The sequence below is a fragment of the Poeciliopsis prolifica genome, unplaced genomic scaffold, assembly GCF_027474105.1.
Source record: "Poeciliopsis prolifica strain line A6 unplaced genomic scaffold, Auburn_PproV2 SCAFFOLD008, whole genome shotgun sequence".
NCBI classification, from domain to species: Eukaryota; Metazoa; Chordata; class Actinopteri; order Cyprinodontiformes; family Poeciliidae; genus Poeciliopsis; species Poeciliopsis prolifica.
Window position 1 is genome coordinate 2,780,029 of NW_026562383.1, and position 18,789 is coordinate 2,798,817.

Here is an 18,789-nt window from a genome sequence, read left to right on the forward strand (position 1 = left end):
TTGGAAAAAGGATGCAAACGTCTCACTGCAACTTTTATATTTTGGGTTGTTCTAAATTTTTGTAGAAACCTTTCCAGTTTAGCTTCAACTTTGATTCATTAAAAGCAAAATGCATGGTGGAATTTGGTGTGAGATTCCAGGATTATGGAACGAAAAGGATTCAAACTCAGCAGCAACACACATGAAATGTGCTCAGGGGAATTTCCTCCGTTCACCAATGTTTTTTTTTTTTTTTTTTTCTTCAGTCACCAGGAGCTCTGCAGGTGTCCTGCTGCTGTCCGAATACATAAAGCTCTTGTGCATCATCCTCATTATGTCAGCAATCATGTGGCATTCATGTTCAGTAAGAAAACTCAACGGTGATGATGAACCCTCACAGGCGTTTGAAACTTTCTTCACTGCAGTCAGACGTCTCAGCGTAAAGTTGTTGATCAGTGGGAAAGCCGTTCTTTCTTTCAGCTTCAGGAAAAGCATCGCTGAAGTACGAAGGCCATGACAACAACTACGCCTGCCCTTGTTTTATGGTCGGCTAATAAGGCTGACGAGTTCACCTGAGTCGATTCTATGACATGAAGTTATCCCACTGATTTTTGTTGAGATGTCTCAAGGAAGTCAGGCTGTGAATAGTAAGAGAGCTGAGTAAATTTGTAGATGTGATTCATTCCAACATGTTAGGTTGACCGTAAAGGAAAAGAGAGAAAATGGGAAAATGTTAAAGTTTCAGTCTGTAAATGGTTGGTTTGGGTGTTTTTTCTGTTGAGGTTCTGCAAAGCTATTCCTGGTAATTGGTGGCTTAGCGTTAGCAGAAGCTAACCGCCTGTGTTTTAGTCGTTTGTAGTAGTGGGACATGACACTATATTACTGGATATTAAATCCCTTCACTTTTGATATTTGGGGAGTTTGGCACAATGTCAAAAGACTGTCATTGAAGACCTTTTGTTGAAGTTTGATTTTAGCAGTGCTAAATCGTTTACCCAACGAATCTCGTTATACAACGTCCAACAAACTCAGTCGATCCAGATTTTGAACGCTTGGTTTAGAATTTTTGAATTGAGGTTCTGTCAAGCTATTCCTGGTAAAAGTCCCTCACCTTCAGCAGAAAGGTAACCGCTTACCAGACATACCCAATGTTTTAGTCAACATTTGTATAACTCTAACCAAAACTGTTTATCTCAGTAGGATGACATTATGCTATTGGATATTAAATGTCTCTACTTTTGCAAGAGACATTTAGGAAGTTTGGTAGCGTCTACATAGGAAAATGTAACTGTATGTCGAACTGTGAATTTAGCAGTGCAGCTTTTTTTCCAGGAAGAATCTCCCGCAGTTCTTCCTGTTTCTTACATGGCAGGGAAAGAAAGTGGCAAACTGAGAAACTTTTGGGACAGACATTAGCGTCTTTATTCAGCGTGAGTTGTGACATTTACCTTCAAAGGTAAGGCCACGGTGACTGCAGTGCTTTTGTGAGTGCATATGTGCGTGTGTGTGTGTGTGTGTGTGTGTGTGGGGGGGGTGTGTGTGTGCGTGTGTGTGTGTGTGTGTGTGTGTGTGTGTGTGTGTGTGTGTGTGTAAGGGCACACATGGTTCAAGCTGTTGAGGACATTCTGTTTCTGGTGGAGCCTGGCCTCTCTCTGCTTTAAGCCGGACTCTAATGCATTATATCATTTTTTTTTGCTCCAAATGCAACAATATCAGAGGAAAGGTCACGACCTTCTGTTTCTGAGACGTATGGGGGGAGTCTGATGCAGGCAGGAAGTGAGACGTGAGGCTTTGCAGGTGCAGGCAAGACAAACAAGGGAATGATTCACAGCTTAATGAATTTTGCCACTTCCAACTTCACTCGTTGACATTTGAGGAGTTAAATATAGCCAATGTTAGGTTTTGTCTTCTACGTAGCGGATGTTTGAACAGAGTCGGAGCCAAAAAGGAACGACAGCATTGCGGAAGTTTAAAGATTTGCTCTTGATTTCAACTCTATTGGCTTCTGACAACTGAAGCATGAAATTATGGAAACTGCAGTTTGTATAGTATGACTGAGTATCAGGACAGTGTTAATTAAAAAAATATAATGAGGATAAAGTCAAAATGATCAGAGTGAAGTCGTGCGACAATAAAGTCATGATATTACAACTATTCTCATATCATTCTGGCTCTATTCTCGTGTTATGACTATTTTTGTAATAATGTGGCTTTATTCTCGAAATATTATTTTCTTCTTGTATTATGACTGTTTTCATAGCAGTATGACTGTTATCATATGACCATTGTTTTTTAATACTATGACTTTGTTGTTCTCATATTATTACCAAATCAATCAATTTTCATTTTAGCAATAAGACATTTCAAAGCGTTTCACAACATAAACACACAAAGACGTGAAGTCATAGAGCACAAAATGTTTTCAGCCAACAACTGAAACATTTTCCCACATTACAACTTTATTCTCTCAATACGACCGTTTTCATAATGCAATGACTTTGTTTGTGAAATATTATGACTCCTCATGATTTCCACTTATGACCTCGTAATACGTAATATCATAGCTATTCCCATACAAGTTTATTCTCGTAACATGACTATTAGTTCTCAGTCTGGCCCTGATACTCCATTGTGACAAATGTGAAGAGAACAGCAGCTGTCACTGGTTCGATTCCCGGCCTGATTACCTTTGTCTTCGCCTCTCTCTCTCGTCAGCCACCTTCCTATGTGACCAATCACATAAATGCAACTTGTGCCGGTAAAAACGCTTAAAAAAAGATGTGCTCACACAACAGGTTCCACATTCTCAGAGTCTGAATAATCAAAATGCTAAAATACGCTGCCGCATACAGATCAACAGGTAAACCAATCCATACTTGAAGCATACACAGTTGAATGGTGTGTGAGCTGAACTTTGTAGTAGTTCTTGATTAGTTTGAGCCGTTACAACGCAGTCCAAATCACCAAATAAGTTTCCCCAAAACCATAAAACCCTTAAAAGAAGAAGACAAACAAACCATCTGCTGCACCTGTCTCAAACTCCACTCTTGTTGGACTTAAAGTGGACAGATGAGTCACAGCTGGTTAGGTCTTTAAGAATATCTGCCAATTAGGAACATTCCCCGTGTGTGTTTTAAGCCGCTAAAACTCAGAAACATCTTCACTTTTCTGCAAACTCACAGTGTCCAGACACCTGTCCACCACAGGTGAATTATCTAATCATTAGGCATTCAAAGTTTCTGAAATCTCACTTCTGGAGGTCCAAAGTGTTTCTCAAAGTTTTAAATGAACGCCAAGCATCCGACAGCAGCCCAGACGAGAAACCCAACAACCATAAGCTTGACAGAAACACGGTTAATTGGCTTATTGGCTTTCTGTGCAGAGCAACCGAAGCATTTTAAACGAAGACTGAAATGAAACAATTAACTGTATTTTCCGGCCCACATGTTCATAGTTTGATTCAGCATTCCTCAGGGGCGGGTAACGCAGCAGAATCCATATCGCCTCGATATGACGCTTTTCACTGTCAGTTCCATTAGCCTCAGCTTCAGCATGTGTAAGCCGCACAACTCAGTGCATTTCCACTGTTTCCAAAATGCTTTCAAGAACATCTGAGCCTCTCTCTCTCTCTTTTCTCTCTGGGAGCCGCAGACAGTTGCAGTGTCGTTTGCTGCAGCACACATTAGCATAACAGATCATTGCCTATATATGAGTGTTCACTTCTCCTCTGGGTTTGCTGGTTGTACACACACACACACACACAGACACACACATACTGCACATACAAATGGTGCTTCTTTTTTTCTCTCTCTCTTCCTCCATCTCTCTTCCCCCCTCCTTCGCTGACCTTATTGACCATTGGTTGAAAATGTGACAGAACCAAAACAAGGAGAGAATGTAAATCTCAGCAGATGATGGAAAACACCCAGGCTAACCCCTATTTGCATGTGAGGAGATGCAGCAAGTCGAGGATTTTGTTTTTCAAAAAAGGGCCACCGGGTGCGCGCGGCCGCTGCATTGCTGCTGTGAAGTTCCCGTCCAGATTAAAGCCCTTTTTTGCTTCTTCTCCTTCTTCTTTTGGTCATTTCATAGCGTACTGTTCCGCTCCCACCGCCATTAGAGGTTACAGACAGCGGAGTGCTTCCCGACTATCTGAAAAAGACACATTTTGTTAAAGAGCACCTAATTTGTTTTCATAGTTTCATTAGAAAGGGTTTCAGTACCTTCATCTTGCACACGGAGGCACTGTAGTCCTCCGCAGCTCTTCTCTCTCTCTCCGCTTCTCTGAACTCCATTATGTTGTGTAATTACAGCAGCCCTGGATTCGTCAGACTCTCCCTTTGTTGTTGGTCTTGCTGGGTTTATTCATTTGAACCTGAACAGGTTTTTGATTCCTCCACTGAGGCTCCAGGCAGCAGGTGGAAAAAGAAAAAGAAGAAAAAGAAAAGAAGCAGGCGCGACGTGACGCAAGGGAAGAGACCCATATATGGATGGCTTCCTTTCTGCCCTGGCTGTCAGAGGTTCGAGTCCCGGCCCATTGTGCTTGTTCACTATCTCCCCCCTCTCTCATAACCCACTTCATGTCTGACCACGGTTGAATAAAACCTAGAGAACCGAAAAAGACCTTGAAGCACACACACACATTTAGAAAGCCTTAAAAGTAATTCAGTAACTAAGTAATCTTTCTCTACTGTTTTGCACAGCTTCTGTTCACTTTGATGGGATGAGCAGATGAGGAAGATGGCGGTGAAAAAAAAACCCTTTTAATAATGATTCATATCTGGCACAGCTCTATAGATCTAACGCTGCTGGCAGCCTCTCAGAACCCTGATATTTAGTGTGTAGCTGGCCGATAGAGAAACCTGCCACCTGTTCTCCACACCATTCACACACTTTGGGAAGCGGAGGGGACTTGGCGCCGGGTAGGCTTTTTTAACGGCATCATCTGAACACGTTTGTGCTGCTTCATCGCGTTGGAAGGGGAGGAGGCACTCGCCTTGAGTCTTTCAAAGCTTAATGTGGCCTTGTGTCTGCAGTTGCGCTGAGATTTATCCAGGTCCGTCGATACGGTTGCGGGCGTCGAGTGAAAACGGATTTTCAAGGGGGTGGATTTCGCAGCTCCATATCTGAGTCTGGCAGTCAAATAATCTCCACATTTGTCTCACATGGGGTCAGATAAAAGAGCTTCTGAGATGTGATCAACTTGCGTAAACCTTGTGGAGTATTTAGCCTGGGGACACAACACTCCTGATTATCTTGGTGGAATTGGAATCTTTTAGTTTGTTTATTTGAGAAATTATGAGCTAAGCTTGCTATTTGGACATTTTAAAGGGTCGGTACATATTTTCCTGGCACATAGTGGCATTTTATAGCAAGTAACTATGTTAACTTCAGTTGTCATATATCATATGACTTTGAAGACTTTGATTTTGTAATTTATGCCTGTTCTTGGGCCTGTTTCTTGAAGAAGCTCCTGCTCTTCCTGAAACTCCACCTTCAGGAAGTCATCACAATGTGTCTCCATTAACCTTTAACAATGTTTTTTACCAGTGTTATACTGAGAAGTAGCTAGCACAATAACGTCAGCTGATCCACCAGGTACTGCTAATTGCTGCTGGCTAGTCTGAAGGAACTGAGTGGGGGAGTCGTGCTCTGTGAGGCCGAAGCTCAGAAACTTGAAACCGAAGGTGGCTGTAAGTCTAACCAGGCATTTCCCACAGCTAAATGGTTGCCACGGGAGATTCGAGGATTTCTCAAACATACATGGAGAGAATCACTGCAACGCTCCAGGCAAGTTTCTGATGAGGGAATAACATTATAACATCATGTAAAGCTCGAAAAAGCCAATTTTAAAACAAGCTACTTTGCTTATTGGTCGCCTCATATTAGCATTTATCGACATTTTTATGTTTATTTCTTCAGCCAAACTGATTACTGCTTTGAAATTCCTTTAGAAATTTGGAAGTCAGGTTCTATTAAAAGGTTATAAGCAAAAACGTCACCTGAAATATATAATGGATTTAATACTAATCCAGAGTGGTCGGCCATGGAGGCTTAAGCGGGAGGCTAATCCGAGAGGAGCCAAGACCAAAGCGGACTTCATCATCTTAGAGCGAGTCCAATCACAACAGCATCAAAGTGGTTTGTGGGAAAGTTGTTTTTAATTCATTTTTAAATCCATGTCAGGTTTGAACTGGTATTCTAAAACAAGCCGATGACAACTTGAAACTGAGGTTGGCCCTGTGCGCCACCACTGATCTTCCTGAGTGAAACAGCTACTTGGATTAATAAATGTCAAGCATGCCCCTCAGGGTAATAACAACTTGACATAAAAACTCCTACTGAGCATTAAACCTAATAATGACATTGAGGCTAACTCACACACTTCACTCCCATGAGTCAGTGTTAAGACTCTAAAGTCTTGACTTTAGAGTCAAACTGCCTGGTCGCTGTGGGGTCTACAATTAGACAACTAGAAATTCAGAAATGCCACAAAGGTGCTTGAGTATCATGCAAAAAACAGCAGAATGGTATTCTGTAGTGGCGCAGGGGCAAAGCATGGCCCATGTATGGAGAAACGTGGTCCTCTTTGTGGCGGTAGTCGCAGGTTCAATTCCCGGCCTGGTGACATTTGTCACATGTCTTGCGCTTCTCTCATTCCTGTCAGACTACTTTCAAATAAAGACAGAATGTGCCTTTGTCCCTTTCAGAAGCTCCTGCTTATTCTGACACTCCGCCTTCAGGATGTCATCACATCAACATTCCTCTATTAAGCCTTTCGAAATGTTGGTTTGAGCGCTGAACTCAGAAACAGTTCATATAATAAGCGCCACAGATGGAACAGTTCTACCAGATGTTTGCTAATTGCTGCTGGCTAGTCTGAAGGAGCTGACTGTGAGAGTCGTAGGGGAGGGCCGCCCTGTGAGACGGCTGCTCTGCTTGGAAGCTGCAGCTCTGAGGAGGAGCTTCGTCCTCGAAGGCGGGGCTAGGTCCAACGAGACGTTATCCACAGCTGAATGGAGATTAAAGTATTTCTCAAATGTGCATGAAATAATTTTTGATAAGAGAACTTAATATGTAAGGATCAAAAGTCAATTTTTGCTGTTTGCACCATTAAAGCAGGCGGTTTTAATCTCGGGGATGTTGGCTATTTGCGGTAAAATTTGTATTTGTCAAAAAGAAAACAAAGAAAATTTCATAGTAGTAATAATTTCAGACTGGGACAGATGAAAAGCTCTAAACCTATATATATTATTTAAGGAACGTGTGTGTGTGTGTGGGGGTTTAGTTCCTTTTAAAAAATAAAAAGGTGTTGGCTCCAGAGTTTCAGCCCAGATCTTTCTGTTCTTATTTTAATGGTTCTCTCTCTCTCAGAAATGAAACAAGTTTACATTTTTACCTTTAAAACAAATATATATATATACATATATATATATATATATATATATAAAGACCCAATTTTACCCTACACTTTTCTGCATCATTTAGACACAAAAAAGCCATTATGATCACTGTGGTAAAGTAGCGTAAAATTTTTAAAGGTCTCATTAATTTAAGTTATGGTGATTTTATAGACTTCCTTCCAGGCTGCCTTACTTATTAGTAGCTCAGAGGAAATGTTTTCAATGTTCTAATTTAAAGATGGCAGAAGTCTGCTTTGCTTTGCCGTTGGATCGTCTCACAGCAGCCAGAAGCTTCATCTGGATTTCAATGACACTCAGACGCCGTTGGGGAGATCTCTACCACCGGTGCTACCCCTTTAAGAGGAGTTGTTCGGCGGTGGTGACTTGCTTGACAGGGAAACTTTCGGATCCATGTTTGCTCTTGCTGGTGGGCAATTAAGAGGAAATCATGACCGCTGTGCCACCCACACCTTCACCCTGCCAAAGCCCAGCGCGTGTGCCGCCGCCTTCCAGGGGGGGATGAATAAATAAGGTGAATTGTGAGATATTCAGGACAGATTTCGGGGAGATTGACACCAACATGCTCCGCGAAGGACTTCCACCTTGCGAAGGCGACTGGAAACCTGAGCGCAAATGAGGCGAACCCAGATGCTGTCCGTACATACAGTAATCTCGGCGTGTTGGAAATATGCAGATGTTCTGCAGAGGCACGTCTGGGCTGATACTCGCCCAGCTCGCCCCATCCATACAGCAACATAAATAATTCCACTCTAGAGTGGTTAGAGCTGATATGGGTCATTAATTTTTCAGTGATTTTGTATAGCCGAGGCACATGCAACCGGTGTTTCCCACTGGCTTAATATTTGCACATTACAGCTCTATTTGTCCTGTTCACTCAAAGCAATTAATGTCATGTATGGGCTCATTAACATAGAAATTTACAGCAAAGTTTTTTTCCATTATTTTTATTTGATGTTCTCCACATACAGTATGTACATTTTGCAGCAGTTGAATACCAAAGGAGATCAAGTAATACATAAATTATATTAGATGGCAACTGAAAAACAGCAATCGTAATGTGACATAATATTAGTATTCAGAGAAGAAGGGAATCTGATCACGACAAGCAGACATGTATGATCTAATCCGATGTTCAGAAGACAGCGAGGTGCTTTGCAGTCAATATGACCTGCTTGTCTTTCACATGGGAGTGTCGACAGTGCAAGAGACGCAAGTCATCAGTTTTGATGAAAACTGAAGCGCAACAGCTTGAATCTGAAGCGGCGGCCGCGCAGAGGGGGGACAAAGCGTTGAATGTGCCTCAACAAGCACTTTAACCGCATCCCTTCCTCGAACGTTTCCACTCTCCTTCAACTTTGGGAAGGTTTAAGAAAGTCTTAAGAGAAAATCCTCACTGAAGGCTGCTGTGATTCAGTGCACCACAATGGCAGCCGCATCCACAAAGCGCCCAGCGGAGCAGTCCCCTTTCTGGGCTCGGCATATTTTAGCCGATGGAGCAGAAAATGTTACTGCTGCTAAATAACCTCCCAGGATGGATTTGGGCTGTGGGTGCTAAGTGAATAATCGGAATGCATACATCCCCATTTCTGGTAATGATGCCCTTTCGTTTTCAAGGCGAGCGTGAAAACGACAGCATTGTCAACATGCTCGCGTCTGCGTGACGTTAGCCCTAGCTTAGCGAAAAACACAGTGGGGAAACAAAACAAAATAACGAAAATACAGTTGCTAGGAAACAAATGGGTAGCAAGCGTCCAAAAGCATGGCAGGTTTCAAAAAAGTTCATTACTGCGATGAATCATTTGACAGAAATTGTATAAGTTATAATTTCCAACTTTAATATTAGAAAAAAATGACTTCCTTCGCAGAGTTGGAATTTCATCTTGAAAGGTCAGACATTTCTCACACAATCTGGCCTGAAAATCCAATATGGCAGCCATGCTATGCTCACGCTTGTTTCATAAAGTTAATAAATTAATTCTAATGATAACATTGTCCATACTCTGGTTGGTTAAAAATGGTGCTACAGTGTTTGGATGGATAAACCTCTGAGGAATACCGTCATCATTAGCTTGGGAGGCTAATTGCTATTAGCATGGTCATGAAGAAACAAACCATAGTGGTTTTTATAAATCGTACCTGGAACCCAGGAAGGTTCAGAAATGATTACTAATATAGATCCAGGCTCCAACTTCCGAGACAGATATTAAAAATGAAACAAAAACCGTCATGAAAATAAAGATAAGTAAATTAAAATAGTAATAGTTTCTGTCCTTCTCTGTTAGCAGTTTCTAAGGTAAAACCACAGGATAAAATTTATCAAGCTGAAGCGAGGATAGAAACTAATGGAAGAAAATATTTCCCAAATTGTACATTTGAATGACTATTAATGTCAATTCACTGTGGTGCTGTCTGAGAAGCTATCCATTGTGAAATCTGTGGTTACACAAAAATATTGCACTCTACATATCAGAACCTGTGGGGCCTAAATTAAGACACCACGTCGTGTCTCAACAGTCGTGTTGCAAATCAGTGTCGGTCCGCCGGGATGATGGCGAATCCATTCCAGACAGCTGTGCAACGTTTGCTATTACCAAGCCGAGGGCTCGGTTTTGGCTTCCCCGCGCTCGTTAAACACGCAGGAGCGCGACCTTCTGCGGAACATGGTGGATCCGGGGCCCTTCCTCCGAGTGATGCGCATGTAAATGTCAGAGTGCAGGAACCTCGGGTAGGAGTCCTTTTTCATCAGGCTGAAGACTTTCGTCTGGGCTGCGTCAAAGCAGCCCCGCGTTGGGTGCTCCATGTTTTTCTTGATGGCCATCTTTGTGTTGTAGTCGATGTTGACCTGAGTTAAAACAAGGTCAAATATCAAGTATAACCAGTTAGAACAGGAGACACGGCTCACAGGTGGCGCATTAAAATCAAATATCCAACAGAGAGATGCGCACGATTTTAGTTTTGTTGGTCAAGATTTGGACAGCCCTCAAACTTATCAGGTTCTGTCACATTATAACCTCAAACTTCCTATTTTATGGGCTAGGCCAACAAAAAGTAGTGCATATTTGGGAAGTTTCACAATAAAATTTGTAAAAGCGTGCTTATATCTATAATCCAACCAATCAGATTTGACTGTAATTATGGCTGCAGGTCTTTTGGACTCACTACCAGCCTGGAGGCTGACATTTTTTCACATTGTTTTGCTAAATGCATTTTTTCACATTGTTTTGCTAAATGCTAACTCAGTGAGTCTCCCACACAGCTAGGTGCAAACTGCAAACTTCTTATGGCTTCCTTGCTCCCACCACACCATAGAGACCATATTATATTTGTAAAAACAAAGAAAAAATGTGTCATTTTACTGCCACTTACCAATTTTGCAGTACTTTGAGTTGGCCAGTCACACAAAGTCCTAACAATGAATGCCTGCTTTGAATCAGGGTTGAAACATTTAATGGGATTAATTGTGACTGTAATAATTGTCAACTAATTTACTAATCGCCAACTAGATTATAGACTCTAAAACATGCAATTTGAGGAAATGGCAACATACTCAGCAATCACTAAGCCAAATCTGTATACAAATATATCCATTTTTCATTTTTGATTAAATAACCCTTCTTTGTATGCATAAAATAAGCTTAAGTGGCTAAATGAAAAATCTGCAGTGTACCCATGATTATTTATCGGCAGAATAGTGAATTACTGAAAGGATTGTTCGCTGCAGCCCTACTTCTACTTATTATTGAGCAGTAGCAAAAGCATCAGGAAGTTATTTATGTGATTCACGATGTGGAATATGTCAACAGATAAAGGACTGAGAAAGGTTCCCCAAAGAAAGACAGGGGGAAGTCCCACATTTGCTCGAGGAAGCGCGTTAGTACATTTTTATGATTTTAGAAATGCCGTTTGTGAAACGAGTTCGTCATATCTTGCGTTATTATCCTACGCGCTGGTGGTAGGAGTTTATCTCTTCTGCAAACGAACCGTCCACAACAGGAACTACGACGCTCACGTTAGTCAAGCTGCTGTGCTAAAAAAGAAGAAGAGGAGAAAAAAAAAAGCCTTTCACCCCTAAATGTGTGTTCACTCTAGACTGAAAGCGTGTGGGAGATGCTCTGTTTAGCTCTGCAAAGACAGCTCAAAACCTCAAACCAGACGAGCAGACTCCTCAGAGGCCTGAGCTGCTGCAGGCTTCGAACGGCGGCGCCTCAGATGGTGGTCGCATCATCAAGCGCAAATTGTCTGGAAACCGCAGCCGTCTCACGCTCAGAAATAACTCAGCCTGCTTGTTTGCAGCATGCATGCACATGACCTCAGCAAGCTGCTGCACCTAATGATTGTTCACAAAGGTCAGCTCGCCACAGGCTCATGGCGATGGACTGCGTTAGTTCTCGCCCACGGTTATTTTTATAACGCCGACATAAATATTTCAAATCAACCAGTCCTCAGTGGCAGATGAGCTAAGAAGACGCTAAATGCTCACAGCTCAGCACAATTCAATCTGCGCAGTTCTGGAGAACATAAAGATGCCACCGCCGTACCTCTTTAGGAGCCTCCGATTCAATAAAAATAGTATAAATATATTTGGCTTTGGACAGCAGCTTGGCTTCTGAATCGATGGTCCTGTATTCTTCGCAGGCCAACCAGAACTCGATGTTTTCCTCGCTGAATTCCGTCCTGAGGAACTGAGAGAAGGTTTCCACCCCATCTGGAAAAAAACAGAATCACAAAGTGTGAGAGCAACATGTTCCACTACTGGACATACAGAGACTGTCGATCAACTTTTCTGCAGTATTCTGTCAAATACTGTTTTGGTCATTTTATCATATTAGCCTGTTAGCATTGCAGAAAGTCCAAACTTCCCAACTTGACTAAAAGAGATCAGTGTCACTTCCCGTTTAGAAGTGACCTCTTTGGCCAACAATGAACTCTTCTGTGTTCACAGCTATCTGTAAGAGAACATGGCCTGTTCTGTGAACAATAGAAATGACACCACTTGGACCCGGATAGCCACTTTCTTGTAATCCTGAGCAGATTCTGATGTGGATTCTTTCATTTGTTCTCTCCGAATTTTGATCCTTAACGTGTTTTGCCCCATTCTTACTCAACCTATTTAAAATAAATTTGAATAAGACCAATTAAACAACCAATAAAATAACCTTCCCCCTTTACGTCTGAGAATCAAACGTTCTATGTGTCTTTAAAGTCCTTAAATCTGGTGTATGTGACACTTTTAATGCAACGTTGTGCTAAACGTTGCATTAAAAGTGTATTAAGTGTCAACTTTGGATTGAAATTGTCATTATTTACAGAATGACACGTCAGGAAACAGTCATAGACAATCATGAACACTCCATGTGCATAAAATGCGTCATGTTTTCCATGTTTTCATCCTTTGTCGCGTATTTGTGAAACTGTCACCTTGTCCTGACGCCACATGACGAGACAGATAATCCGTGAAAAGCTCGCTCTCCTCCACCTCCTACCTTAGCTACTGCAGAAACATCCAATCAGATCCAGTAGGAGGGGCCTTAGTGCTGTCAATCAAGCTCGTGCTCGTGCCACTTCATGTGCTGATGGCAGCAACACAACTCACCGTTCCAGGAAAACTATTTATCATCGGCAAGCTACGCTAATTTAGTATTAGCATTCATATAAGGGAACGACTGGGAGAAGGCTGACATTTCTCAGATTATCTGTCTCACTAAACCGTCAGGACACAGTGACAGTCTCACGATGTAAAACAGATGTTTCCTATAAAGTTATACACGTCAACTTTAGTTATAGAAAATAGCACCGACTTTCACGTCAACGATGAGTGACTGGTGGAAAGTAGGTCTTCTGAGATTGACATTCATCAGGAGTTTATGTCCATCTAATTTCATTAGCTTTTAGTTGGTCTGTGGTCAATGGGCTCTAACTGGTAACTGGTTTTCCTTCAACAATCTCTAGAAAACATTTTCCATGTTGATATTTATGTTCTGCACCTTAATGCCTTTTTAAAAGGTATGACAGAAACCCACCAATTTCAAACTGGAACATTGGTATTTAATGCAACTTAAGTAAAAAAACAAAAAGAACATTCAAAATATTCACAGCAGGTCTGCAAATAACTTTAAAGGCGCCTTTAAAAACGTTCCCAAAACAGCGCGCGGGGTTTTCAGTGGGGGCCGTAAAAGTGTCACTTCTGTGATTAAGAGGAAGTTGCGCAGTTTCTGTATTCGCTGCCTGTCCTGACAAAACGTTAAAAGACGTAGTGAAACTCGTCTCCGTTCTCTGTTTATCGCTGCGAGCCGCGCGGCTCCCAGTTTCGAGCCCGGACATAAAGCAAAGGCGATTTTAAACGAGCCTCTCCGAGGCGCGCACTGACCCGCGTGTTTCAGCAGCTCTTCAAACGAGTCGCTCCACTGCAGGGCTGCCTCTGGAGAGATGCTGCAGAAAAGAGAGAGAGAGTGAGAGAGAAAGACAGTCAGACAAAAAACGGTCAGATCCTCCCTAATGATGACAATGTTTCTTCTCGGAGAGCGGCTTCATGCGCGCCGCCTAATGAGTCGGCTGCAGGGGCCCCGCCGGAAACTCGGGGAGGTTACAAGTGAATCACGGTCGCCTGGCATCAGATGCCGGCTGTACGTGGGGAAAAAAAAAGAATATAATGAATTGTGCCTCACTTGCTCGTCGTCGTGTCTGTCTTTTTATGGGGACTGACGTTTTCATGGGAGCCCGACTTGGTGAGAAAAAGGCTTAGTCGGCTCTTCCTCTCTTTGTCTCTCTGTCTGCAACACAAGGCAAGAAAAATGCATCAATACTCCAAAAACAAAACAAAAAAAAAAACAACAACAAGCAAATCGGCAACTTATTTGCGGACTTTTCCCTCTGACGCACGATTAATTACGCGCAATTAAAGAATCAGCTTCCACTTTACTGGCCCCCACCCTTTGTGGTAAAGAAAGATAAGTCTTAATGAAAAGCAGAGAGACTTAAGGCTGCAAAAGTGCTGAGAGTTGATCGAAATCAATCTGCCGCCTCGCAGTTCCACTTCTACACGCATATTAATAAACATCTTCAGTGAATCTGCCGCAAACGAGTCTTTTAGATGACCGCGAAGGAGTGGAGACCAGACACCAACCTGCTGCTGTCGTCCTTCATCGCTCGTGACTGCGAGTCCTCCACAGCAAACATGCTGCAGTATGCTTCCTCCTTTGGGGCCCATGTAGTTAAATTGAGGAAATAGAAACAGCGGCGTCTCCATGCTCGTCTGTCAGCGCGAGTGCGCCGCGCAGAGCCGCAGGCCGCAAACAGGGCCGTGAAAAACAAAACAACAAAAAAAAAAAAAAAAAAAAAAAAAAAAAACAGATCCATAAAAAAACTGTTTAACCCATCGCCTTGATGAGCCGCCTCATATTTTGCAGACCCCGCTCCGCGTTTCGTTTCCCACACCTGCTCCACTTCCTGTGGACGGGGTCAGCAGCTCCAGCAGTGGCGACTGATTGCTTAAAGTTTTTTTTTTTTTTGATAAAGAAACATGGTTTCACTAATTAACAGGAATTTTTTTTTTACTCCCTTCTCTTTCGGAGGGAAGGCAAAGTCTTGGGCATTTTTTGGTTTTTCAAGTGAAAAAAAATTGCTGAGGCGATTTGAGGGAAATGTTCTTTTTTTTTTAAATATGTGATCGGTGAGAATGATCAGTGATGTATAAGTATTTATATCTCTTGAATAGCTTTGTGTTTTTTGGGTGCAAGAATGGTAAGTTATCTAGTTGATAGATTTTCTGAGCTGTTGACTCTGGAGGAGCTGTAGCAGCTCCTCCAGAGTCACCATGTGGCCTGCTGTACTGTCACTCAAGGCCGGAGGTGGGCAAATCCAGGCCTTGGGGGCCCGGACCCCTGCAATTTTTAGTCTGTACAGGCACGTGCAGAGAGGGGGAGGGGCAAAGGGGGTTTGAGCCCCTGCCGCTTTGGTCCTTGATGCCCCCAGTGCCCTTTTATTGTTATTTTTTTTTCAAAAAAAAGTTTTCTTTTTAAGTTTTTATTTTTAAAATCTGTGTGTCAGGAGGCCTGCTTGTGCCGCTCAGCAATAATGTTTGGCTAAATGTAATAATTTAGCTAAATAAACTAGTCTGGCTGCTCTCAGTCTAATAATCACTCAGTTTCTGCCTCCATGTTGTTCAGTCATCGGGTCCATGGTGAGGAGGTGAGGTGTGTGTGTGTGTGGGGGGGGGGAATCTGTGCCCTCTACCTATCAAATTATGGGCAAGAATATTTTTTTCATACACTGCTTTGTTTGTCACTCGGTTACCAGAGTCACTCAGTCATCAATCAGATGACTGAGTGACTCGTGACAAGGAAGTGGCCGCCACTACTTCCAAATGAACACGACATTAGTGTTCATTTTGGCACAAGTACTGTGCCATAAAAAAAATCTACCAGGTACCACAAGGTGACTTTTGTCATTCATGTAATGGAACACGGTACATACATGATCCAGGGACGTTGTTTGCCAGAGGAAGCTGGTTGAAGGAAGGCCTTTGACTGGACCTGCTTGTACTTCCCGATTCACCAACGCTGTTCTGCTAACACAACATGGACTAGACTTTAGTCCCCAGGTTAATTTAATTCCCTTTACACTGTTAGCACAATCAAAAAAAGAACTAAATATTGCATCAATTTAAAAAAAATGTCCTAAAATTTACCTCATGAGTATATGCATCAAACTTAACAATCTCTTCATGATCCATTGAAAATCTACAAGTAGTAGATTTATCGTAAACTAAGAATTGATTAGAGAAAGTCAATAGGAGCTTTTCTTTAGTTCCAACCAATATTGGTTTCTTTTAAACAACCCACAGAGGAACTGACACAAAGCTCATAAAACCCTAAAAGAGATTAAAGGGCATCAATCAGTTTCCATTTATTAGTTTCCACCGTTTGAAATGTTTATATGGAAAGATTCACAAGCATTTATATACGTGGAGCATAAAGCTAAAGTGATGTATGGGAAATGTGGCTCTTGTTGATGTGGCCTTTTCCAGAGTGATTTAGCTTGGGTCTGCTTTGTGCGACGTAGCGAGCATTTATACACATATATAAAACACTTAAGATGTATAAAACATTAAAAGAAAAAAGATGACATTTTGAGATTTATTCACAAAGCCTCTTAATCCTTAGGGAAGATAACATCTTCAAGTGATGGGAACGTAAAGGTTTTTCTTTTTTTTTTTTTTACTAAGTGATTTACTAAGTGATTTAATTACACATATTCTGGTTAGCTACTTCTTCAACAAATAAAGAAAAATATGTTTTCAAAATTAGAAACGTCCAACAACTCAAATAACAGCTGCAAGAAACTTCTGGTCAGTGATGGATTTAGTGGTATGTTTGTTATGTTGGAAGCTTCAGTTCAGCTTCAGGTTTTTTTATTTCTACAGTCTCATGTTTTTATAAAGCCCCTTCAGGTACCTAATAATTTTTATGGCACAGTATTAGTGCCAAAATGCGCACTAACAGAAGCTAGCTACTGATCTGATTGATGACTGACTGACACTGATAGCTCACAATACTCACAAATGGGAATTACACTACTCACTTGCTTTAGCTTTGTTGGCTAGCATTAGCATTAGATAGGCTAGCAACTGTCATGGCTAGGCTGGCCATCTGCAACTCTATCTTTTAAGAACAAATCTAAGCTGTGTACCACATGGACTTCCTTCTCCCTATGCTGTACATGAGCACGAATAGGCTAGCATTAGCATTGGATGGGCTAGCAACCAGCATGCCTAGCCTAGAGAGGCTGACGGCGAACATGTCTAGGTTGATCGCCCATTAAACTGCCTATTTTCTCTGCTGTACATAAGCATGTATAGGCAAGCATTAGCATGCCTCAATTACAGTGGCTAATAGCTAGCATATCTAGGCTGGTCAATCACTTTATTACCATCTTCCCCTCCTTTTCATTAGCATGGATAAGCTGGCAATAACTTTGGACACAGTAGCAGCTAGCATGCCTAGAAACATGCTAGCTGCTACTATCTTCCTAAGCATATTCTGCGTAACAGAGTGCTTACTTCAAGTACTGGATTGATTTCTTCCTCCATCTTCCCTTAACAAGGATAGGCTAGCATTAGCATTGGATAGGCTAGCAACCATCAGGCCTAGGCTCATCTGTGACTTCATCTTTAAAGTTTTCTTGAAAGAAAACTTGATGGAGAAAAATGTGTGACATGCAATATCTAGAAGCAACATGCATTAGAGGCGTTGATGTGTTCTTCCCACAAAAAGAAGAGCTGCCTCTGGTTTCTACTACCAGCATGTCCTCTACCTGGATGTTTTAACAATTAAATGTTAAAACATCTGTTGCCCTGAAATCATTATTTCGCAAATCAGTATCGTCTTTTCAGGCTGAGATCAGGTGCAAAAACAATACATCTGACTGTGGTTTTCAAATTCTAGCTGCGCACAAAGTAAATACAGAAAATGTACATAAAATGAAATATGTGCATATATTGCCTGCCTCTGTTATACATACAAATAAGGAGAATTGCTACAGTCCAAATATGCTCATGTCTTCACCATCGACCGGTGTTTGCAGCAGCTCTCTGTACTGCTGAGCTGGAGGTAAGAGTTGAAACAATTTGTCTCAAGAATGTTTGGGATGTGCAGAGATGCTGGCTGCCCTCGTCCTGGCCTTTGTCTAGGCTCTTTTGGGGAAACATCAGTGTTCTTCATATCTTTATTTCAGAACACAGAGTTCGTTCTTCCGCACCTACCGTGAAAATTAGGCTTGTAAATTCTCTTTGCACTTCCCCATTAACAGCAGTTAATGCCTCGCCAGGCGTGATGAAACGTTCCGACCATCGACACAAAATGTGATGCATCTTCATGTAATTTTAACCATTTCAAATTGGTGTTTTCACAATTATTCGTCACAAGAAAATGCATTTTTTATGTCCTTCAGAAAACTTATAAAAAATATTTTTTCACTTCTTGATGATCATTAAAAAAAACCCCAAAGCTCTCAATATTGTTGAAATGGGCATTAAATATTTATGTGTCCAAATAAATGTTTATAAATTAAATAAATAAAAATGATGTCCTCTTTTTCTCATGTGACTGTTCATGAGCTGACGTTTGCCGCTCCCGCATGAAATGCGGCATTTGCATAAAAACGAATTGTGTCATTTGTGACGGCAGCAACGAGTTAGCTTTTCTTTGACTTATTTGTTTTGTTTTATTTTAAACTTTGTGGCTCCAGTGCCCTTTAATCACAGACATTCAGACAGGAAATGGGCAGAGAGAGATGGAGGAAGGCGCTGAGGTCCTCACGAACGTGGTGAAAGCCAGAAGCGTCTGCATGCAGAGCCCCCGTTTTACCTCAACACCACATGCTGCTCTAA

The 18,789-nt window shown here is 41.8% G+C and overlaps 1 protein-coding gene across 1 annotated transcript; it reads right to left on the reverse strand.

Moving 5' to 3' along the window:
• Positions 1-8,337: 8,337 nt before the first annotated feature.
• LOC129361848 (regulator of G-protein signaling 8-like) lies at positions 8,338-14,649 on the reverse strand. Its single transcript, XM_055032997.1, is given in 6 exon segments — positions 8,338-10,245; positions 11,942-12,108; positions 13,771-13,832; positions 14,069-14,173; positions 14,527-14,606; positions 14,608-14,649. Coding segments are annotated over 6 exon segments (711 nt in total). The 3' UTR covers positions 8,338-9,990.
• Positions 14,650-18,789: the final 4,140 nt, after the last annotated feature.